The sequence below is a fragment of the Vidua macroura genome, chromosome 9, assembly GCF_024509145.1.
Source record: "Vidua macroura isolate BioBank_ID:100142 chromosome 9, ASM2450914v1, whole genome shotgun sequence".
Classification (NCBI taxonomy): domain Eukaryota; kingdom Metazoa; phylum Chordata; class Aves; order Passeriformes; family Viduidae; genus Vidua; species Vidua macroura.
In genome coordinates, this window is record NC_071579.1 from 565,281 (window position 1) to 589,121 (window position 23,841).

The following is a 23,841-nucleotide window of genomic DNA, read 5'->3' on the forward strand; positions in this document are numbered from 1 at the left end:
ACTCATGACCCTTTGGATGACATCTCTGCGGGCTTATTTAAGGACAGGGACATTTTTTAGGGTAAGAATGTAATTACGGTTCTTAAGGAAAACACTGTTTAAAGTTTAAATCACTTGGGAAATTCAGAGGACTTCTGGCATTTCCTTTCACTGCTTTCTCTATTTCAAAGCAGAAATATCTCCTAATGTCACAGTTTGCCACTTGTATTTATTGCAGTGCATATAGAGTATTATACAGTAGATTGTAGTAAAAAGTAGATATTAAATGGTTTCTGTTTCTTAGAGCAAGAGTGATGCTGGCCCTATGGAAATCAATGGCAAAGCCTTTACCAACTTCTGTAAGACCAGGAATTTGCTTTATAGATTTCTGCTTCAGTGCCATAAACCATAGAGCTTCAGGGAAACCTCTTATTATGAAAGTAAATTTCTGGTCCTATGAGCCAACATCTGCAGTAAGTATTTAACAGCTTTTCAAGTTCTGCAAACAAGTTTTTGCTGAAATGATTAAGCCAAATTTCAATCAGAACTTTTGTTCTTTCTTTGTTTGCTAGGAATAAAAATGTCTAGGTTGTGATGTGCTTCTGTTGGTAATAAGCCTGTGCTGTGCTAATTGTATTTGAGATGATATAATTGTATTTGGGATGATCTGTTACTTTCAGGAAGCAAAAGATTATAAAGCCTGGCTTTGACGTGCTTGTGCAGCAGCAGTTTGCTGTGCTGCACACACAGCTGGCAACAATAATTTGAATGTATCAGAGAGCTTGAGGCGGGTTCCAGCTCACTGCACTCCTGATGCCATCGCCATCCTGTAGGGAAAACTGCTTTAGAAGAAGTTGGCTTCAGATGATGTTTCACAGCCAGAAATTCAGTCCTAACATCTATTTTCCTCCTACTTGTTGCACTTGACAATGGGTGGTTTTTACTGAACATGGAGTTTTCTGCTGTTGATTTTTTTTGCGTATTTCTGCAAATTGGGATGTGTAATTTGGTGTTTCATTCAGATGAATTTATTAGACCCACATAGTCCTGCTGCCCCTAGAGATAGGGCAGCTATTCTGTATGTTTGAGTCCTGTGGATTTACAACTGCTGCAAGTTAACATGCAGATTTTTGAAAGATTTTACAAACTGCCCTTTTTCCTGTGGAGCCCGACCTTAGTAGCTGTTCAGAGGAAAACGGTTACTTTATCCCAGGATTGTAGGATTTTTAGATCTTGTCCTATATTTTCTAAATATGCTGAGAATGATATGTGATAAACAAACTGAGGCTTAGGGTGTAGTATCCATGATAAAATTGTCTGTCCTTTTCAAAGCAGAGGTCACCCTTTAGCCTGTCTTCTCTGTGAGGCCAATTCTTGCCTCTCTGGGAGAATTTGAGGAAGCAAACAGTATGTGTGATTGTGCTTCAGCATGCCCTGAAGCTCAGTGAGTCAGCCTCTGTCAAACTACAGCTGTATTTGACTGTCAGATTTGAAAATCCATTATGAAAACCTCCTGTTTCCATTGAATTGTCGATAGTGAAAATTAAGTCTGGCCTGTTGTATTCTTTGTCACAAATTCCCTCTTTTCTGGCCAGACTTTGGATTCTTTCTGTGTCAGGGAATTTTCTCCTTCCAAATCCCTGGTGTCCATATGAAAACACTGAAGCAAGCTTTCTTTCTGGTGTTTCTTGAACTGTCTTGCTTTCTGATATGGAATATTTCAGGTAGGTGGGGAGGAGGTAGAGGCGACTTTCAAAGGGACGGAGAGGTGGTGGGGGGAAGGTTTCTCTGTGCTCTTTCTGTTACTCAGCTGGGGAAGATGTTGCTTTTGATAGCATCTTAGAGCTTAGTCTGAAAACCTCCAGAGAGAAATCTTAATAATCTAAAATGAAGACTAAAATATTATGTTGGTCTATAGAACACAAATGGCCTCACCTCTGTCCTGGGATTCTCAAAATACTTGTGTATGTGAACAACACAGCTGCAAGTTAGGTAAAAGGATGCTCAGAAGAAGTTAATTTAGGTTTGCAGCTAAAGGCCAGCAGTTCTTTAAAAAGTGTTTCTATCAGCACCTTCTCCTATTTTCCAGAAAACCTGACTATGTCATCATTTGTCACTGAGGACATCCTTTGGGGGGCGAAGCAGCAAAGAGCTCTGTGTGTGCTGTGGAGAGCAAGCAGCCTGAGAGGAGGGGGAAGAGAAGGAGCAAGCAGTGAGACATCCCAGATGTGTGGGGGTGGAAGCCAAAGAGCAGCAGCTACGAGTGGCAGCTGCAGTGCAGCATCTCCTGCAGCCTCCTGGCTCCACCAGCTGCAAACAGGGGGTAGGAGGGACCAGAACAGCATTGCAGAATGGTGTTTCTGAGAAGGGAAGTAATGCCTGTCCCAGCAAGTGGGGTTTTGTTTCCTTTGTTCTTAGCTCCTGCTTGGAGAGCTGCTCCTACTTGGGAATCTGTCCCAAGGCATTTTGGAAGAAAAGTCTTAGTCACTCTGATTTTTATCTCTTTGGGTCCCTTTGAACCCCACTGTCCTCTAAATAAAGTCGAGAATTGATGTGGTGTTGAGGACAGATGTATAAGCAGAGGCAGGAAAGTCAACTTGAATATGGCTGGCATGAAGCAAAAGCTCCTCTTGGATTTTGTGTGTACAGTCTTGATTCGTTTGCCTTCTCCATGGTTGCTGGAACTTCATGAATCATATTAATACCGTCACTGAATTTCTTTACACGTCCCAGATCTAACTAATACTTTGTTATTTTTAACCTAGTGTTTGGAAGGACAACATACACTGCAGATAATTATAGTGAAAATAAAACATGCTGCAAGAAATGTCTCCAAAACCCAAAGCGGTTGCAGGGAGACATGACCAGTAATAGCATACATGTATTTAAAATGTGCTGCATGCTTGAGAGACAAAGAGCTGTGGGCAAGAAGGAAAGGAAGATTGTTGGGTTTGGAAAACCTCTGTAAAAGACCCAGTGCTTATGAAATTGGTGTGGACATAGGCTAGAGAAGTATAATTGAGAAGCGTGGGAGGAAGTTGTGATTATACAGTGGGAATTGTCTCAGTAAAGGAATGACAGCAGTATCTCACTTAATGAGGGTACAGAACAGCACTAATAAGAGTACAGAACAGACAATTGCTACCAACAAAGTGAGCAGGAGCACAAGTTTATCCACAGACAATTAATTTGTTTTCAATCAGAGCATGTGGTGAAAATATGGAGCTCTGAAACAGTTCCCTTCCTTCAGGAAATAACCCAAGTTCAATAATGCATTAATAATACTTATGCCAGATAATAGTACATCTTTCTTTAGTGATAGCGTGGTATTCATTAAAGAAAATTTTACTCAGATTATTCTGAACAGTTCCCAAAAGGGAATGATGGGCTCTTGCTTATGATCTGTAGCAGTATTTAATTATGGGACCGATGCTGATTGAGCCCTAACTGTACAGAGACATAAATGATACCTTCACCTCTGGAACTGCAGTAGCGAGTAAGACACTGACTTGCATCTGGTAGGAATGAGCTGCTTGAAGAAATGACCTTCGTGATACTTCGTTTGCCTTGAATGACAGTACATGCAGAGAGCACTTCAAAGTACCCATGCTTCCTTTCTTGGTTGAACTTCACACTTCCACAGCTTCGGACTAGTGATAGTTTTCTGTTCATTTTCTGGTTTTATATCTGACACTCTAGAGTCTGTATAAAAGTAAAGCACACACAAGAGAGTTGGGTTTGGTTTCATTAGTGTCCTACCTTTTAGTGAGTATTAATCATTACAGTATTACATTTGAGACCATTATTTAAAATCATAGGCACACATTTAGAGTTAATTCTGGTCAGATGAAGTTATTTGCTTCCAGGTGGAATTAATCCTTTTGCAAGATTTTTAGCTGGACAGCACACAAAGCTTATTTTATGAAGTAAGAGCCCAGGTGCCGTTAATGAGTGTGTGCAGATTATCATCACCTCCCACTGGACCAAACAGAACTCTTGCAGCTTCCAGATTTTATTTTTAAATAGCTGACACTCCTAGGACAATAAGTGTAATAGAATTCACTGTACATTTTTATCTTTAAAGTGGCTTTGAAACTGCTTGAAAGTGGAGCATAAAACTTGTTTTCAACTTCTGGATCTCCTAGTTGGATCTATCTACTGGAATGGTGATAGGTGTGAGAAGAGACCGTTTTGCCTCATGCCTGGCACGGCTTGCTCCTCACCCTGCAGTTGGATAAACTCCAGTTTTGCCAGCACATTTGATAGAGAATGTCAGGCTTTGAGTTTGTGATTAAGAATTCAGAATGCCGTGGGCTAAGCTATGAGATCCTTCACACTGGAAACCACTGTTCAGGAAATCCTCTTTGTGTTTTGATTGCAAACATTAAAATGTGCCTGTGAATAATTCTGGCACTTGAAAGTGTTTTTCATGGAGAGAAGGCAGAGCTGTGCAGGAGGCAGGTGTGCACAGCTCGAGCAGTGTTGTTGCAGTGTGAGGATGCTGCGGAGGAGTGGCCTGCCTGCTAAATGCCATGGGCCACTGCCCTTGGAGCTGCTTGGCAAAGGGCCACCAAGTATTGCACAAGTGATTGCTATTGTTCCTTGGTTTTGTGACTATCCAAAACAAGGCTGGAAGCGTCAGCTGTCTCAAAGAGGGTTATATCCAGTATGAGGAAAGTGGTCTGAGCTGTGCTCAGAGTGTGGGAAGGTGCACAGGCCTTCCTCTCAGGATCTGAGTCCTGCCAGGCTCCTGTGTGTTAAACAGAGCTCTCCTCTGAGACTCTAGAAGTGCACATTCCCAAGCTGTTCCTCAATGTGGAGATTCTTAGGTTGAGTCACTTGTTAGCATCTGGGAAGCCCTTGTTTAATCTCCTTTCTAGGAAATCAGCGTGGAGCTCTTCTCCTCTCTAAGAACAGTCCTGAGCACTCAGACCTGCAGTTTTTCATCAGGAACTCAGTAGGTAATCAGTGGGCAGGTGTCTCCAGGAAAAGGTGGCTGAAAAGAAACCAATCTGCTGTCTCAGGTGATCTGGGACCAGCATCTCCAGAAGGGCATCTCCTTAACATCAGGGAAGTAACACTGTGGGTTTCTCTTTACTTTTGCTGGTCCATATGTTTGGCATTTGCTAACCAGCTGTAAGCCTTAACTCTCCAACAGGCAGCAGAGGTGCTGCATAGAATCCAGGCATGAAGTTTCCTTTCCTTCTACCTTCTTCCCACTCAGTTTCCAAAGTGCCAACATAGAGAAACATGTACAAAAATGAAATTAGACATGAGCATGCTGTTATTTGGAGAAAAGCAACGGATGCAGCCATTTGTTTGGTGTGAAATTTTGGCAAAATCAGGTAATTGCAGCTCTAGGAGAATAAAAGAAAGTGTAAAGAACTACATTTACACAACCAGAAGGAAACGTTAGGTTAAGGCTAAACACAGGTGTGGTACTACAAATGCTGAAAAAAGGGTGTGAAGCCAGCTGGGTAAATGGCAATGTTGTGACAAGGTATTTCCATTTCAGGGTAGAGTTGGTTGGTATTGGCTTGGTATGGGAGTCCAGGAGGAGGATGTTGCCCATAGCATGGCAGTTGCCAAAAGGATGTAAGAAATGCGTGTAAAAAGCATGTCTGTCCCATAGTCTCGTTGTCATGCACACATGTGCCTGTAAAGAGTGCAGGAGAGGCCAGAGAGTAGAACCTGACATCCTGTAAGTTCTTGAATAATGACTGTTTAATTCCCTACAGCACTCCATCCCTCCACGGCTCTCCTGGCAGTTCTAACTGTCCAGCAGAGTAGAACCTCTTCACGTGAATCAAAATTGATACCCTTATGACTTAGTCTCTCCAAATCTTGATGGTTGACTTGAGAATTTACCTGTTTGCTTACAAAAGTCACTTCCAGTACCTTAATTCTCCTAGGAAACAGGCATCTTGGAATGAGACTAATGTGCACAAAAACCAGAACCCTGTACCTCAGCTGTGGCACCCTCTGTCCAGTTCTGGTACAAATCACCTCTAGCTGCTTGCAGTGCTTTTTCTGATTGAAAATGCCCTGACAAAGCCTTGGTGCAGCTGCCTAGGCTTGTAGGAAGTTATAGAGTTGCATCTGGCCCATCAGAGGATGTGTTACTGTGCTCCTGGTCTGGGTTTCCCTCCCAGTAATGGCATGTGCAGTTGTTACAGGGCTGTGTATGCTCTTGGTGTGCCTTACAGACAGATCTGTGTGGGATCAGAGGGACAGGGGGAAATGATCTGCAGCCTGGGGACTGCCTGGAATTCACACTGCCTTTGTGTGGGTCAGGCGTAGCTCTGCAGAGCCATGAGAGTTTCAGAGGGCAGGAGGGAATGGAAGTGAAAGGGAGCACATCCAGCAGGAGGAAGTGGCCTCAGGCTCCTGCTCTGCTGTAGATCTGCACATTAAGAGCCTGATAAGGTATTTTTGTTGATGAGCTTAGGTAATGAAGAGAGTAGTGACTACACATATTCAGCTGGTTAATGGCAAGCTGAGTTGCCCTCCAGCTAGAAGATTTGGATTGGTGTCTTCAGGGTGCTCAGTACCTCTGTTATTTTGCAGAAGTCATCCCGAGTCCAAGTTGTTCACTTGTTTTGTGTAGAATTAAAACCAGTACAGTAATAAGAAAAGAGGGGAGGATTCATATGGAAGCATAATTTAGGTGATTATAAAAGTGCCCATGCAATTGATGCTATCCGTGTAATGAAATCAATTATTTTGCCATAGTATTTGTACCCTCAGTGTCTAAGAGAACACTGATGTATGTACTCATCTAAAACCTTTCGGGCAACATTCCTCACATCTTTATTCTGTGATTAGATTTCTGGTAGAGCTTTCTTTGACCTGAAAGTCCCCTGTATTTTGAAATAAAAAAGCTGGAAACTCCAGTGGCTTGGTGAAATGTTGTCAATGGGTCATTTCATTTTTAAAACCCACATTTATGAAAACAGAGCTTCTGTGGTTCTCTGATATGGTTGCATCATACTTTGCAGGATGTTTGTAGAAAATGTTGAAATTTACTCAAGACTTCTTTTTCCACTAGCAAAATGTACCTAATTAGAACAGTTGAAGGCAAAAGCCTTTACTGTAGTTTTAGATGCTGCTGGCACATGTCAAGTGAGAGGTGCACTAATAAAGGCTTAGGTTTGCGTAATTTGCAATGTTCCTCTCATACTCCTGTTTTTCTTTCTTAATTTCTTTGCATCTGGCTTTCTTTCTTACATAATTCCACAGATTGCTGTTACTACTTCATGGACTACCAGGCACCACAAATTCTCAAGCACCACTCAAGGCTGCTTCTCTGCTAAATGGAGGCAGAAAAGCTCTTCTCAGTTTTCCCCACCTATTGCAAACACCTACCATTGCATGGACTGGATTTCCTTCCAGCGGTGCCTTTCCTTCTGTAGGTTTCAAAAGGAGCCCAGACAAGTCTGTGAGACAGCTGAAGCTGGAAAAAATTAATCCCACCCTGAGTGGGGAGATGAAAGGCTTTTATTTGCTCGAGCTATTATGTTCTAAATGTGGTGGAGAGCTGGCAAGTAGTGATAGAAGAAAACATATTACTCTGCAGGAAGAGAGACAGGCCCAGCCTGAAAGCGATAGCCTGATGCCTTCTTAGTGGCATGCAAGCAAGCATTTCCACGTTTTTATCTTCCCAAAGCTGACCTTTCCCACTCTTTTGTCTAATCTGGTGCCTGTGATCTTGATAATTCAATTGCTGTGGCAGACAGGCAGTTACTCAGATGCAGTCAGGAGATGAACAAGGAGCTATGCTCATGCACCAGTTTACACCTCTGTTTATCCATTCTCAAGTTTCAGAGCAGGATCCAAGTAAACCATTGTCACACAAGAAAGCTTTTTTGTGGAAAAGTGCTATTTTCTACCAGCTGTACAATGGACAAGTGCAGGTGGCTTGTGTGATGGCTTGTACAGCACTGTAGTACTCTCAACACTGTTCAAAACTGGATGATTTCTTTTCTTCCCTAGCTACATGAGCAGATCCCAGGATTTTCTAAGGGTAAATACCAGTGAGTCATTCACATGGCTTATCAGCACCAGAAGGGGCTCCCGTTGTCCATGCCAGTTCCTTGGCTGTGAGTACTCAGGTCTCTCTTTGGGCCATTTTATTATCTTGGTGGGAAAGCAGCCTGAGGAGTTCAGGACACTTTCAGGAGAGTCGGGCAGTTGCCAGAGGCTGGCAGGGAAGGAGAAGGGACCCTCCTGTTTTAGGTGGTCATGGGGATCAGATTGCTCAGGCTATGCCCAGCCATTCTGAAGGGCACTTCAGGTAGCTCGGGGGTGACTAACGAAGAATTCTCAATGCCAGGCCTCCTTTTTGCTTCCACGTATGAATTGGTCATGTACCTTCTATATGCTTTTTAGACCATTTTCCATCAGATTGTTTTGTTGTTTTGGTTTGAGAGGTTGTTTTTAGGGGAAAACGTTGATTTTTTTAATAGTCCTTTTTCACTTATAAAATGATCTCTGTTTCTAAAAACTGATTTATGCCTTCCTCAGCAAGACTAGAAATTCAAGCAGAGTAGACGCTTGGCAAAAAATCTGGACTCAGAATTGAGATTTAGAAGTGAACCTAGAAGTAAACTTAGCTGCAAATGTGAATAGAAGGATGCTCATTGGGCTGGGCTAAATACAAACCAATAGGCAAAAAAAAGAAAGGGAGCTTCATCTTCATACTCTCTTAACTGAGATTATTACTAACAGAGGCAATAACTTCTTTAACATTATTATATTGAGTATCTCTTTAATTAGAAGAAGCTATTAATAGTTGATGAATCCTTAGCCATACAGATGGCCTGGGATCTGCAGAATGAGAAACATCTTTCCAGCAAGCAGCTGTAATGTAATACACATTGCACAGCTTAAAATGCTGCCATCGAATTTGGATTCAGCCCACTGCATCCTGATACTAAAACCTTGTTGTCTGTGCGCCTGCATTCTGAGGGAAACAGAAGGCAGCTTGGCTTTGGAGCCCCAGCCATGGCCTGAGTGTGTCAGACCACTGTCCAGCCGTGGCAGCCCAGGAACTCTGCCTGTCCCTGCTTGCCAGGATGTGCAGAGACCCACCCAGCTCTGATCTGAAGTCATTACAGAGCTCTGTGTAAAGCTGGGGAGTTCAGGCAAAAATGCAACCAACTGGTGACTGAGAAGAGTGTTTATTTCTGCGTTATCTGCGTGTGTTTCTTTCCTTATGTCCCATGTTGCTCTGTTCTTGGGGGTTTGGCAGTGGCATTTGCATTGTGGATGATTATATTTATATAAAGGTATTCTTTTGTTCAGCTTTGGCATGATTTGCAAGGAAGGAGAAACCACTTTGAGCAGTGAAATCAGAGGACCCAATTCCTTAGGTTCCATAGAAAGGTGTTTTCAAAGCTGCTTTACCCAGTAGGTACTGACAATGCAAATGAGACCTGTATTTTTAAAACCAGGTCAAAGGCAGTTCAGTAAAAGTACTGCCTCTGTTTATAAAACAGCTTTCTGCCTGGGACCATCACCATGGTGACCTAAAATATAATTTTTTGCTGCTGCTTGGGAGGTGATTACCTCCATCTCATTGGACTTAACTTCATAGAGGTTTAGAGAGAGTTTCAGGTACCCTGAGCATATGAGGCTAAAGGATGGGGGGAGGAGGAGATCCCCAGAAACTTACAGTCAGTTGCTTTTTCCAAGAATTTGAGGGATAACAAACACTTCTAACCCAGACTTTCCAGTCCTCTGATGTATTTCTGTGTAATTGATGCAACTTCCACAATTAGGAAGATTTGTTGCTAATTTCCTGTACATCTGCTGTGCTCTCAGAAGCAGCATCTTTCTGGCTGCTGATGTGAATCAAGCTGCCACTGTCTGCTCTTGGGCAGTACCATGGTTAACCCTATCCAGTTAATAAGAGCCATGCAGCCACTTGTTCATGCCCTGTCTCCCCACCAGTGGGGAGGAGAATTAGAGAAAAAAAAAAGTGCGTCTTGTAAAATAAAAACAGTTTAATAATGAAAATAAAATAAATATTATTATAAAAGTGGTAATAATTATAATGAAAAGGAGAGAGAGGAGAGGAGAAAATGATGCACAGTATAGTTCCTCACCATCTGCTGACTGATGCCCAGCCTGTCCCAAGAAGCAATCCTGGCCAGTTCTCCCCAGTTAGTGTACTGCACACAGTATTGTGTAGTATGGGATATCCCTTTGTCCAGCTTGGGTCAGCTGTCCAGGCTCCCAGCAGTGCACCTGCTCACTGGCAGAGCATGGGAGAGCCAGAAGCCCTTGATTTGAGGTAAAATCTCAGCAACAGCAAAACGGCAAAAAATTGGTGTGTTATCAACATGAATTCAAAACAGGCACTGTGCCAGCTGCTAAGAAGAAAAATAACTCTCTCCTAGTTGAAGCCAGGACAGGCACTCAAGTGCAAGCAGCAGCAAGGTGGGGCTGTCCCAGCAGGGAGAGGAGAAGGGAGCACCCTGAGTCTGGTTCCCAGTGGATTTGATCTGAGTTTAATTTAGACTTGCTTTATTCTCTCTTGTGATTAGCCTTGCTTTCAATTTGTTTGTTTACCCCTCCCAGTGAATATATTTCCAGCAAGTTGACAGCAATCGCAGATCAGTGGATGGATCAGGAAAGGGAGAAAGTCGCAACGACTGTGAGATGTAAGCTTCAGTTGTCATTTTGTTCACTCAAACCAGATCTGAATCCAGTACCTGATATCCTGGCTGCAAAGGACATATATGCTCTCTCTGCAGACATTAAAATATTTTTAGGATAAATCCCAGGTGTTCAACTCAAGAATGCATCTGTGTGTGCTCAGATTTTGGGCTAATGAACAGTTGGGACCTGTTGTGCCAAATGTGCCTATTGTGCACACTTTTTAGAATAATTAACGGCTTCTGTAAAATGAAATTTTGGAGTCTAGTAGTATTTTTACCCAAAGCTTTAAATGTATATTCACCTGTACACCAGTAATATATATAAGTTTTATTTGCATGGGAACATGTTTGGATCCACTTAATAAAAGCTGCCCTTCAGATTGAATCCTGCATCTTGTGTCCAAATTCTGATTGTCTCAGCTTCCTTAGCTGAGCTGTCTGAGATGCTGAGTCTGCTGCATTGAAAACTACAGGTGCTCTACTTCTTGGCTTGCAGCTGTCTTACATAGTGTGGAGCTTGAATAGGAGGTTTAAATTCTTCTGGTGCTGCAGAAGGCAAGAAGATGGTAATTTCAGATTAGGGCTGGCTCTTGTGCCATATGTGTTGTAGGACTGAACACACTGTGATCAAATTAATTGCCTTGATTTTAAAAAAATTGAAGTGTTGCCTCTACTTAGCAGTTGTTTCTGATTAGGATTTTAAAGTTCTCCTGAATCCCCAGCTGCCTGCATGTGTGGGCATTTCTGCGCTGTATGAAAGCATCTTTTCTCCTACTTTGAAATGAAATTGTTCTGCCAGAAGAGTGTTCAGTCACAGGCTGTGTGACCTTTCCTGGGCTTGTGTAGCTATTCCTGAACGTTTCTCATGTGTATTTAACCCTGATTGCTGTCTTTGATATCTTTGCAACCCTGATTGCTATCAACATCTTTCTCATACAGTCTTTTCATGAGAGGTCTGCAAATCAGGGAAAAGGCAAGGTAGAAGTATGATCTTGACGGTCTTGAAAATTTGAGCCCAGGTCCTTCTGCATCCTGGAAATGCTGCTTAGAAGAGCCCTCTGGCCCAGCCTCCTGTGTGGAAGAAGGCTGTTGCTGACAGTGAGTTGGCTGTGGCATTGTCAAGTGGGCTCTGAAGAGCTCTCAGGATGATCTCACCACAAAGTGAGATCAAAGTGTTCTAGTACTTCACTGTCCTTTGAAGTCAGCTGGAAGAGAAAGCAGAGGGCAGCTGTATTAGCAAATGGATCTGGAATTGTAGTGCTACGTTGAGCCAGCATTTGGAGAAAGCCTGGCATCAATTTCTTTTTAGCCATGCAGCTTCTGTTTCATGGGAATGTGATCTGAAGAGATCACGCTCCCCTCTAAGGAGTGTGCCCATGGAACTGCACCGTTTTTGTGCACTCACTAGCTCTGTGCTCATTTACGGCTGCAGAAGGCAGAACAGCAGGAAAAAACGTGTTTGCTGATAGGAGCATTCTCCTGTACAGTTGGGGCTATGTGTGCTTTTTGGGTAGTCTCCAGCAGAGCAGCAATTCTGGGAATCCAGGATTTGTCTTCTGTAGAAGACCTGAGGTCATGCTGACAAGTATAGAAACTTTCAGTTAATGTTTTGTGAAAGAAGCAAAGAATCTGCATTATCCTTTTTGGTTTTACTGGACTGGATTCACATGCCCTATCTAAATTACATGTTTTTGCAATTACAGATTGCAGTTGCAAAACTAATAGCCTGCAGATGCCATGCAAAGGCAGAACTCTACTGCAGTGAATTATAGAAGGAGGGGTATTTCTTTTTATGGGTAATAGTAATAAAACAATTAATTCCTTTTGAGTCTTACAACTTTGTAAAATCTGCAAAGACAGTTGACAGACTCGGCTGGGAGTTACATATGAACTGCATTTCTGTGTTTCTGTAGCCCCTGGGAAGGATAGAAAATGGCGGAGAAACATAATTTTCAAATAATTTGAAGCAAACATTTATAATTTTATGATGCTGGTTAGATTGAGAGAGCTTTTAGAAGAAAACCTGATCCTTATCAAACATAATGGATAAACTTTTCCACCAGTACAAGCTGGGATTCTTTTTTCTTCACTGAGGCACAGAACTAAGTCAGCTAGACATGCCTTTTCCAGTCTGTTTTGAAATGCAGATAATTTCCACAAATAACACACACACAAATTACCAAAGCATTTTCAAGAATGCTTTAGAACCTTCCTATACGATTTTAACCAAAACTGTTCACTTAGACGTAGAATTCTGTCCCTCACATCCTCTTACTTTGCGTTTAGGAATTTTTTTTTAATCTGCTGCCAAACCAAAATTACATCATAGCAAATGCATGCATTGTTCTTTACTTTTGGCCCTGCAGAGCAGTTCTGCAGGCAAGTTTAACTGGCAGGATTTCTGTCCAGTCTCTGTCCTATGCCCTCCATGTTCACATGGCCTTTATCCTTCCTATTCAAATCAAAAAGGACAAAACTACAAGGAAAAAATACATTTATCAGAGAAATAAAGTCCAAATGGTGCTCCTTCACCTCGTTCTTCCTTGCAATTGGACTGGCATTGGTGTGCCCCATTCAGGCTTCTGCAAACTGTGATTTCCTGGGGCATTCTCTATCCACAGGGCAAGGATGATGGTATGTAGTGCCTCTTATTTTGGATGTCTTGCAAGTCAAAAATGATACTGAAATAGCTTGGATAGAAATGAGGGAGGTTCATCTCGGGTAATTCCAGAATGAGGGATTTGCAGAGGAACAGGAAGCTCGAGAGAAGCTGGTAATTTTGCTGCCTTGGTGGCACTTTAACAGGGTGAAGGCAGATGTTTCAGTAGGACAGGTTGATGAACCTGTCTTTGGAAGCACGCTCATGATCAACTTCCTGGAGGGAGGCAAGGTGCCTTCCCAGAGGCCCACTGGGTAGAGTCTATAGATACCAGATTAACAACACATTTCAGTGTTATCTTAAGGCATAATTCCTCCTCGTTGGCTTTGTATGTTGAACAAAGGGATTATAAACCATGAAAATAGAAAAACTGAACAGTGTGTCGATATTTTTCACTTTTCTATATACCTGTTCTACAGCTGCCTTTTGTGCACTTCCTCAATGTGAACCCTTGCATGTTTGTGAGCCCAGCAGGTCTCTGTTATCCTTAGAAGTCTCCATAACCTTTCTGGTTCTTAATCCAGGAGAGATCCTTTGCTACTGGTTCTCCTTTACATGGAGAAAAGTCTCCAAAGCTGAGCCCTGCTCGTGGACAGGCAGCAGTGCTGTCTTTGGATGGAGGGGGAGAAGCTCCTCCGAAGGAAGCTTGTGACAGAGTGAATTTTCCATTCCTCTGAGGTCTCTGGGATTTTCACAAGGCTCTCTGACTCACAGTGAGGTGCTTTCCAGGTAGCTTGGAGTCCAGCCCATATCACATCTGGCAGTAGCACAATTTACAATAAAAGGCACTAAAGACTTCTTCATTAAAAGACCTCTCATGTGGAAACTAAACTGGATAGCAGCTCCTTCTTCTGCAGGGACAGTGACTAGAAGTTGTTCCAAAGTGCAGTTAGGTTTTATTTATGAAAATTTGTCTGGGAAAGACAGAGAGGTGTAATCTTACACTAGAGGACATTTTATTGACTGTGGGATTGAGCTATTTCTGGTAAAACACTTAAATAAAAATCATATCTCATCACTTCATTCTGTCACTGTGTGCAAAGAATAGGCTGTAAAAACCACCTGTGCACAGAAATACAGGGATTGAAACAGCACTGTGGTGAAAAGGAGCAATTCTGGCAAAAATGAAAGCAGAAAAACAATCTCTATTCCCACTACTTTTTGGAGCTTTCTTGTTCTGGGACAGTCTTCTCCCCATCCCTTAAAACCTAGAAAAGTAGTTAGATGCTATGATTCGGGGTTGAGTTCTTCTTTAAATGTGCTGCAAACTCAAACTGTGTTAATGTGTGCTGGCTAACATCAAGGTTAACATAGGTAGAACTGGTTAATTTCAAATTAAGTTAAATGGCATTGTTAAACTCCAACTGGTAAAGCTACTCTCAGGATGGGCTGCCAAGAGCTGCTGCAGAGAGACTGATACCTTGTGAAATTTGATTGTGGGTTTTCTGTGGGTTCCTTGCAGTCATTTTCCCCTTTTTCACCTGCTCCCATACTCTTCATGTCATGGATTCCCTGTAAGGATCCATGATGAGGTAAGTGAATCTCCTTGTATTTCTAAGGTCTACCTTAAAAAAAAAAAAAAAACCAAAAACAAAAAAACTCAGAAACCAACCAAACAAAAAAACTCAACAGACCAACTTTAAAAACAAGCCAGCTTTACTAAGTTTCTGGCATGATGAGCAAGAGTGGTGGCTATGAGTCACAGTTTGTGCAGAGGTTTTAATTGGTTTCCTGTCTCTTTTTTTTTTTTTTTTTTCTATTCTCAAAAACATCCCTATGCTTTTCAGATATAAGGGTCAGAAATGTTTCCAGAGGCACCCTCCCCTCTGCATTTCTGCCCAGTGTAACATCCACTGATGGTGAAGGCAGTGTTTCAGGAACTTCTGGCATTTTCGGAGGGACCAGTGCTGCACCCAGTGCAGTGTAAACTCAGGGCACCGTATGGTTGCCATTCCCCAAAGGAATCAATAATGAAATTATACAGCCATTTCCCCTACAAATTTGTAAACTTTCATACACATCCTTTTTGAAATGCCAGAGGAAACCAGAAATGCCAAGGCCTGACTCCCATTTACATCCTGCTCTGTGCTTTGCACTGTTGGGAGCTGCTGGGGTAGATGAGGATCAGCCCCTTGACTCTGAGTGCACACTGGTGAGTTCTCTTCCCTGGGGAACAGCCTCCTTTTGTGTTCAGAGAGCTGACATCCAGCCCTGGATTCCTGAGAATTAAGTTCTCAGGTACCATTTCTTGGCCAGGAGTTGTGTGCCAAAGGCTGGGATGCTGCTCAGGGCCAGGTCACTGGCCTGTGTAGGAGAACAGACAGACACATCACATCTCTGGTAACAGCAAAAAGCTGGAAACAATGATCCTGAAATTTTTTAAAAGTGTAAAATCTGTCATTTGTGGAAAAAAAAGCTGGCTCAGGGGCTCTGTCAACCCAGGGGTTTAAGAGGTCTAGCTCCTTGGAGTATTTGTGCTATGAATCAGTCTCTGAAGTGGCATGCAGTATTTTGGGTCTGGGAGAGCATATTTTTGTTGCACATTCTTTGTATTGTCAAAAGCATACCTGTAAAGAGGTCCAGTGTTGTGTCAGTCTCGAAATCCCTGAAGATGTTCAAAAAAAATAGGGTTGAAAGACAGTGCATGGATTTGATGCACAATTTTTGTATGATCAAAAAAGTACTTATTTTCTATCTGCTTCATCTTGAGATCACTCACTAGGTATGGTCAGATAGTGAGCAGATAAGGTTTTAAGCTGTCAGGAGGTGTTGGAAACTGCCAAAAGTTGTGCCATTAAAGAAAAACAACCCCTCCGTGGGATGTGGGCGGCTGCTCTGATGCCTTGTGAAGGCTGAGCTAGAGCAGAGGCTGGACAGAGTTAAAGAATAAAGTAGGGATTTATTAAAGGGCCTCAATGGATCCACCTTGGGCAGCACAAGAGCCCAGCCAGGGCTGCACCCAAGATGAACCAAAATGGTCACAAAATGCACGACCGGTCATGAGGTCTCTCACTTCCATAAGTTCTGCTCCATTTGCATATTGGAGCTAATTGTCCAATTCCAGCTTTAGCCCATGCAGTCCCATCCTGCTTGTTTTTCTCTCTCCAGTCCATGTTGTTTGTGCTCTTGGGCCTGAGATTTGGATCATTTGTCCTTGGTCCCCAGCTGGAGAAGGAATTGTTTTGTCTCCCTGCTCTGTGAAGAGAGCTCACCATCCCTTAATAGGAAGCTCAGAACTACACACTAAAGCAGTACAGAATATGAAAAATATAAAAGCTAAAACCTGAGGCATCACCTCAGCCTGGGTCAACAGCAGCTGTAATGTGGTCCTGGAACCACAGCGGGAAGATTCAGGCTGGAAGAGGTTGAGGCACACAATTCCCTGGGAGACTTCTTAGTCATAAACAGAGATGAAAAAATGCCCAGCTCCAGTGTTTGTTTGCTGTAAGAAGCCTTGGGAAGCTGCTGGACGGAGTGACAGAGTACCCTTTGGCATGCCTGGCTCCTGTTGGCCCCTCTGCTCTTGCAACTGCCTTTGTTGCAGCATTCTAGCACAGAGCAGGTCTCCAAGGCCATGGTAAAGATCAAATCGCCTCATCCAGGCAAATTACAAGAATAGCACACTCAAGTTTTCCTTTGGTATTTTAATCCAGTCTCCTCGGAGCTTTTATTGCTGTAAACCAACAGATGTCTCTTGTTTTTGCAAAAGGTTATCCTTGGTTTGTCAGAGATGGAGCTCTTAATGAAGAGCAGGGCTCACTGGGACATCTTGACAAAGTCTTTGTGTGAAGTCGGGTGGGGGCTGTGTTCCTGGAGCCTTGGCTCCTGCATGGATCACATCTGTACTTTGCAGGGTACATGCTCCAAGCTGCCTGGAGGGGTCTGAGGCTCGACAGCAGCATGACCAGCAGTGTTCACACAGGCAGATGTGCTAAATATGCTCTAACAAAGCACATCTCAATCAAGGGTCCTTAATTAAGACCTCAGAAAAGCCTTTTGAAAAATACTAATCCATACCTAAGTACAACAGCTAAAAAGGTAAGAAAAATCTGGGGCAATTGATTTGACAGAGAGAAAGCCCTGGGACAGGAGGAAAGACAGCTCATGCTGAGAGTGCAGTGCTTTGCAGGGCTGGAAATCTGCTCCTTTGTGTCCTGTGTCACACGGGCTTCCCTGAAATGCGTGCACCTCTCCTCCAGACATTGCCTGGAATATTTTCTTCCATCGTGGGCATACTGCGAGGATCAATTCCTGCGTGTTTCTGTCACCCAGTGAAGCAGGAATGGAGGAGGTGCAGGACTGCTCCCTGGGAGGTGCTATGGCTGATGGGATATGCATTGCAAAAGCCAAAACAAGCACTGTTGCCAGTTCTGTTAATTTAAAAGCCAAGAGTCCAGCTTAGAAGTGATGATAGTTTATGAAACAAAATTAAATCAAAAAGACCCATGCCTAGCATTTTTTCCTCTGTTTAATGAAACCTCGTGGTATGCAGTGATGATGTTTTGTTTACATCCTTAAAACTATGAGAGTTAAAACCATTTTTTTAACAAAAAAAGGAAAATGAAAGCTAAAATGTCTCCATATTTTCATGCATCTAGGTAGGAGGAACTTTGGGTACCAAACCACATATCATGAGATTGAGGCTGAAGCTGCAGGAGCAGCAGGACTTCTGGAATATTCTGGCACAGTGGGTCAGGATTTCCATTGCCATTTGGCTGTAGGGTTAGAGATACATGAGGCTCTAAAGCTTTTTCCCTGCTGGAGCCCTGATAACACTGATCTGATGCACAAGAAACCTCAGAATCCTTATTGCAGTCCCATGTGTTGTTGAGACTTCCTAAATTAAGGTAACATGTTCATGGCTGGATTTTTAGTATCTGTGTCTATATCTGTCTGTCCATCTCATCTGGCTTCAGTATCACAGAACTGCAGAGATATCAAAAGCAAAATGAGAATGCTGAAGCAAGGATCTCATTTGAAATATTCTTTCCAGGCTGATATTTTTCCAGTCATTCTGCCAGCAGTCTCAGGTCTGCTTCGTCTATTTAAACTGTCGTCTTAAGTGCAGCTCCTGCTCCAAGCCAAAGCCATCTGTTGTTGGGTAATAGTCCTGATTTATTCTGACTCTGGTTGACACTCATGCTCCTGAGCCAGATGCTGACTTGCAAAATTTGCTTTTATTCATTTTCAGTTTTATACCATGTGTTAATATCACAAACAGTATTTACAGTATTTTAATTTAGGGTTGGTTGTTTGGGGTGGGGTTTTTTTTTTGTTGTTTTTTTTTGGGGGGGGTGGTTTTTTTGGGGTTTTTTTGTTTTTTTTTTTTTGTCTACTGTTTAAAATTAGGGATGAGTGATAGTGTCACAGCCCCCTCTGGGATGCAATTCAGCATCCTTCAGAATGGCACAGGACATTTTAGAAATGCATTCAAACAGTGCTTCTACATGTCTGATATCTTCAAAATCACTAATCTGAAACTACACTCATTTCTGTGGCATAGAATTAATTATGTTTTGCTTTCAAATAAAAGGTTTGGGCTACTTGAAGACTTTTGGGCTGGAGAATGTTTTGGGTGGCTAACTGTGGTCAGAATATCTGATATTCTACAGCATACCCTGCGAATTCAGTGAAGAATGAGGGTAGTTAGGTAACTGCAAGTTTGCACTGATTGCCACAATGCATATGAAAGATAAAGATGATTAGAGAGATGGATAAATTTCACCAATTCCAGATTTATAAAATGTCTCTTCATAGATGGGCAGCTTCCAGACAATGTGTGCATCTTGCACATTAGCTCCTGGTGGCAATCTGGGTTTAGAGCTTTTTGTTTGTCTGTTTTCTCCAGAGTTGGTGTTGAATCACTGGGAGGTTGTGCAGCAACTCCAAAGCACGTTTGAATGCAACTGGAAAATCCTTGTGGTAGCTCTTAATACAACTTATACATCCAGTAAATAAAGGTGCCATTATAAGGCAGCATAAATTAATGCACCAGTCTTCAGATAGGTTAGCAAAAAGCAGCTGCTACTTGTAATGACTCTCAGGTGATCATCTGTGCAGTACTTGTGGTTTGGTAGGTAGTGATGGACTCTCAGAAGCATTGAAAAAGGAAAAAAAAAACAGTATAAGCAATTTTTAAGGTCTGCTAAAAATAGTTATCAAATTGTGGCAAGGGTATTCTTACAAAATGTAACTTAATGGACATCTTATCTTAGGCCTGTTCCTTTGGGAACGTTGGATTTCAATAAGGGTCTTTATGTAAGGTTCATTGTCTTAGTGAATGTTGTCTTAATCTTAAGCAGTTCAAAAGTGAAATGGGAATTACATATGTGATCTGAGAATTATGCCAGAGTGGTTTTATAATTTTGGTTACCAAGATGCTTTTTGCAGACATCTATTTAAGTAATGTTTTCTTCTCATGGTCAGTCATTTGGTGTTTTGGGGGAGGGAAATTTTTGATGGGAAAAAAAGAGAAAGAAAGTGGTATTTCTGCAATGTATCTACAGAATATCTTGACATATTTAACACCTAACTTTGTGTGTAACTCAGTTCCCAAAATCTTACATATAATACTGTAGTGTTTATATTTTTAAATGGAAAAATTACTGTTACACTGACATTAATAAATTAATGTATCTTGAAGGAAGTCTAATTCAGTTTGCCAAAAAGATAACCTTGCCCAAAAGTACGAGATGTTTGTATGTGAAAAGCATGGGAAAGCATGAAAGGAGAGCATCAAACTGGCCTAATAATATGGGAGATGCCTGGACCAGAGCTTTTAAGTTCCATTGATAAGGGAAGAACCATATTTTTCCAGGCTGCAAGTTGAGCAGCTTGAGTTCAGCAACAGCAAAAGAACCCTGAAGAAAGGCTGTGTTTCTCCTTGCAGGCCAGGTCTGTATCCAGAGCAGATCCTACATCCTGCAGATGCAGCTTCCACTGTCAGAGCCAGGGCAGTTACTGCTGCCTTACAGGAGGGATCAGCTTCACCATCCAGCTTCCCTGGAAGGTGTTGTCAGCAGAGCTTGTGTTTCACACCCCAGCCCAGCTCTGAGAGTGCAGTCCTGCTGCACGAGGCACGTGGTGTAGAGCTTCACAGAGACAGCAAGACGACTTACATAGAAAGTAAACAGCTGTGCAAGTAAAAGCTTCCATTCAGCAAGGTCCTTAAACATATGTTTAAATAGCATTGAAGTCAAGTTAAATTACTTTAATGATATACATGAGCACTCTGTTGAATGAGGGCTTAATAGTAGTTTCCATCTCTTCCCACATGATCAAGGCTTTTTCATATTGTGCTGCATGCAATAGGGATTTCTTCTTGGTTACGCAGCATGAGCAATTGCTGTGACTTTTGGAAGACTCCCTCAACAATATGGATTTTCTGAGCTGTTGTAAACAGTTCAGTGTGGGATGCCAGTAAGGGAGAGTGGAAAGGCATTTTCCCAGCTCTCTGCTTTGAGAGTAGATTTAACACATCTTTTCTGCTGTTTTCCAGGACCACCTGCTACTGCCAGCCACCACACATAACAAGACCAGGAGACCAAAGATGTCTATAGTGCTGCCAGCTGTAAACATCAATGGTAAGTGCAAAAGAAGAAAGGGAACGATAAGAGAGCAGTTTCAAAGAGATGTGACTGACTCGTACATGAAAAGCAAACTTGGGCCAAATATCTGTCATTACAGCTTTGCAAAAGCAGTCAAACTGATCATTATTGGGGTTTAGTTGCCAGGGTCCCCGTTGGAGCTGGAGTACTGGCAAATCTCCCATGCTTGGTCACCCAGACTGTGAGGAGAGGTGGGGACCTGGCCAGCAGTTGTGCATTCTGGCTCCTTCAAGGACAGAGAGGGTGCCCCCCAGTCCTGGTGATTTGTACCCAGCTGATTAAGGGTTACATGAATGCAATGTAACCTCTCTAACTTGGTGGCTCACAGAGCCCATGGAGACTGTCCTCCTCTCCTCATTTGGGTTCCTCCTACGCTTGCTTAGCAGGGCAAATTCCTTGGCCTTGCTGGTTTGTTAGGATGCTGACTGCCTTCCCTGGTCCTCCTCAGCTGTTTACCACGCTGTTACACAACACTCAGTGTGAGTGGGACCTCTCAGCACTGCCTGGTCAGGATTAATAATCATCACGTTACTGTGCTGCAGGACAGCAGAGAAAACAGCTTTGCACTGGGGCACGGGCTTATTAGTGCACAGAAATGTTCTGGGGCAGCATTTCAGTCCCACATGAGAGACAGGACATGACCTGCACAAATACATCATGAATTCAGATGGTGCAGAATTGCCAAGCTGGGACATGTTTGGGACAGAGGGTCACTGCCACACTCATCAAATGCATTGAGAACCCTGGAGCAGTGTAAACTTTACTTTCTGAACAACTGTGCACATAATGCTTTTTTAAAACATCTGTGTTTTACAGTACATGTGAATCATAAACCCAAATGTTATTGTTAAATCCCAGCATGCTGAAAATATTATCTGCTGTTGCGAATTTCCATAAACTAAGAAAAAAAGAATCAGTTCAGGCTTTCAGCATTTTGATAATTGCACTTTCCCATGCAGTGCAGCTGAGTGTGATAATCTGTACAGCTGTCCTAGGGGAATTTTTATTAGATGTATCAGAATTATTTTTGGCATTTATCTGCCCAAAACTCCCTTTTTATGTCTATTACAAAAATCCTTTTTGGCTGACCTGAATTATCACATGCAAGGGGGCACTTTATCACTGAAGTAAAAACACTGTTTCTAAATTACAAATTATTTCTTCTTAACATTTTACTGAGTCCTGTTTTTACTTGAAATAACTTTTCATTTGTTGGAGTAAATATAATTTGGAAAATATGCATCAGAATCCAATGACAAATCTTATCCATAAATAATGAAACATTGTGAAATTATATTTTCATCAGTTCCTCAGGATTTTTTCTTTGGAACATCAGCATAATTCAGGAAATAAAGAAAAATGTCCAGGGATTTGGGCTGAGATGTTGAAACAGCTGAGACACAAGAATAGAATTAAGTAAACAACAGCATCAAACACAGATTCCTCTGTGACACCCAGCCAGGTGTTGGGAAAAAAGTTACAAGACACAAAAGAGCCAGTAGGTAACTTGGCTTGATTTTCAATGTGACTATTGATAACCATAGCAAATTATTCCCTAAAATGTTCTGTCTGGAGAAGAACCCATTTCTGTCCTTTGAGAAAATTGCTTCTCCACCCTATTCTGCCTCTGTGGGGCCTGGAGATGATCTGCACAAGCATCTGGGAGTTAGCTGACAACAAAGCTTTCCTCCCAGCTGTCTGCTGCTCTTTTAAGCCCACCTTAATTCTTTGTGCACCTGCAGAGAGTTGGCTGCTGGAAAAGGACAAGTCTCCTTTGGAGAAATTGGCAAAACTTTCCGTGTAAGAACTTGTCCCCTCTTTCCTTGTACCTCAGCCAGACCTCTGTGCAAGAAAGGAAACCTTTTCTACTGCCACTTCCTTGCCCTTTCTTTTCACTGCCACAGCCCTGGCAGAGGAGATGACAGGAATACAAGTGAAGGGGTCTTTGTTTTAAAGCTTTTTCAGAACTTCATCACTTGCTTCTGTGGGGACTTTTACTGTGTACTAAAGTTTACCCATGACACTGTTTCCAAAGATGAAATACTTGACAGGGCAGTTGAGAGCCAACCCTTTGAACTACTTGGACAGTCTTTTCCCAGCAGACAGTCACCCTTTTCTGGTCACCCTTAGATTGTTCTGGTGCCTTCTGAGGCCCACTAGTGACTGCCTTTAGCTGACCTGAGCCATTCCCACCACTGGCTGCAGGGACAGAGAAGAGTTATGGACAATGAGTACGGAGTTGTCCACTGCTGTCCTGCATGGCTCTGCAAGACTGATCTGGCAGTTTTCATGAGTGTACAGAGCAGAGTCAGGGTAACAGCCTGAAGAGTTTTTCTGGGAAGAAGGTGGCAGTCCTTGCGCTGTGAGGTAGTGACAAATGTCAACAGACAATCTTGTAAATGATGTGCACATGCATGTGTGTGCAGTCAATAAGATCAAAGTTTAAAAGGAGATCTTGTACAAGGCAATAGCAGTATGTTACTAATTTTCCAGATCAAAACTTGCTTTCAAATGTTCTGTTGCTCTATGCTGGAAAAGAATAAAAACAGCCATTACCTTGTAACGTGCCATGTGCTCCTTCTCATGGTCAGCCTGAATCACCCATGGCCCTCAGAGAGCATTAGGGTAGAACCAGATCCTCACTGTGCAGGTGCACAGAAACATATTTGCCTATTTAAATATGTTTCATATATTAAAATATGTTAAATATGTGTAAGCTTGTTTTTTTTTAAGTATAGGAACTTGTTATACATTGTTACTTGTTAATCCTCCACCTCCTACTCCCTTTTCCTTCTTCCTGCCTGGTCATAGCCCTTTCCAAGCTTGCTGGGCCATCCCCTAGTTCACAGTCAATGCTTGCTGGCAGCTCTTCCTTTTCTGCCTCCCCAGATGCTCTGTCAGCCCTTTGCCCTTGTGCCATGTCCCTGCTGGCTGC

At 42.5% G+C, this 23,841-nt stretch overlaps 1 protein-coding gene across 3 annotated transcripts in view; it reads left to right on the forward strand.

Annotated features, from left to right (window-relative positions):
• The window catches only part of ATF6 (activating transcription factor 6), a 75,129-nt gene that overhangs the window by 35,794 nt on the left and 15,494 nt on the right, over positions 1-23,841 (forward strand). For all 3 annotated transcript variants that reach the window (XM_053985638.1, XM_053985637.1, XM_053985640.1), the window contains one exon: positions 20,798-20,882. In XM_053985638.1, coding sequence (XP_053841613.1) covers positions 20,798-20,882 — 85 coding nt within the window. The remainder of the gene's footprint in view (positions 1-20,797; positions 20,883-23,841) is intronic.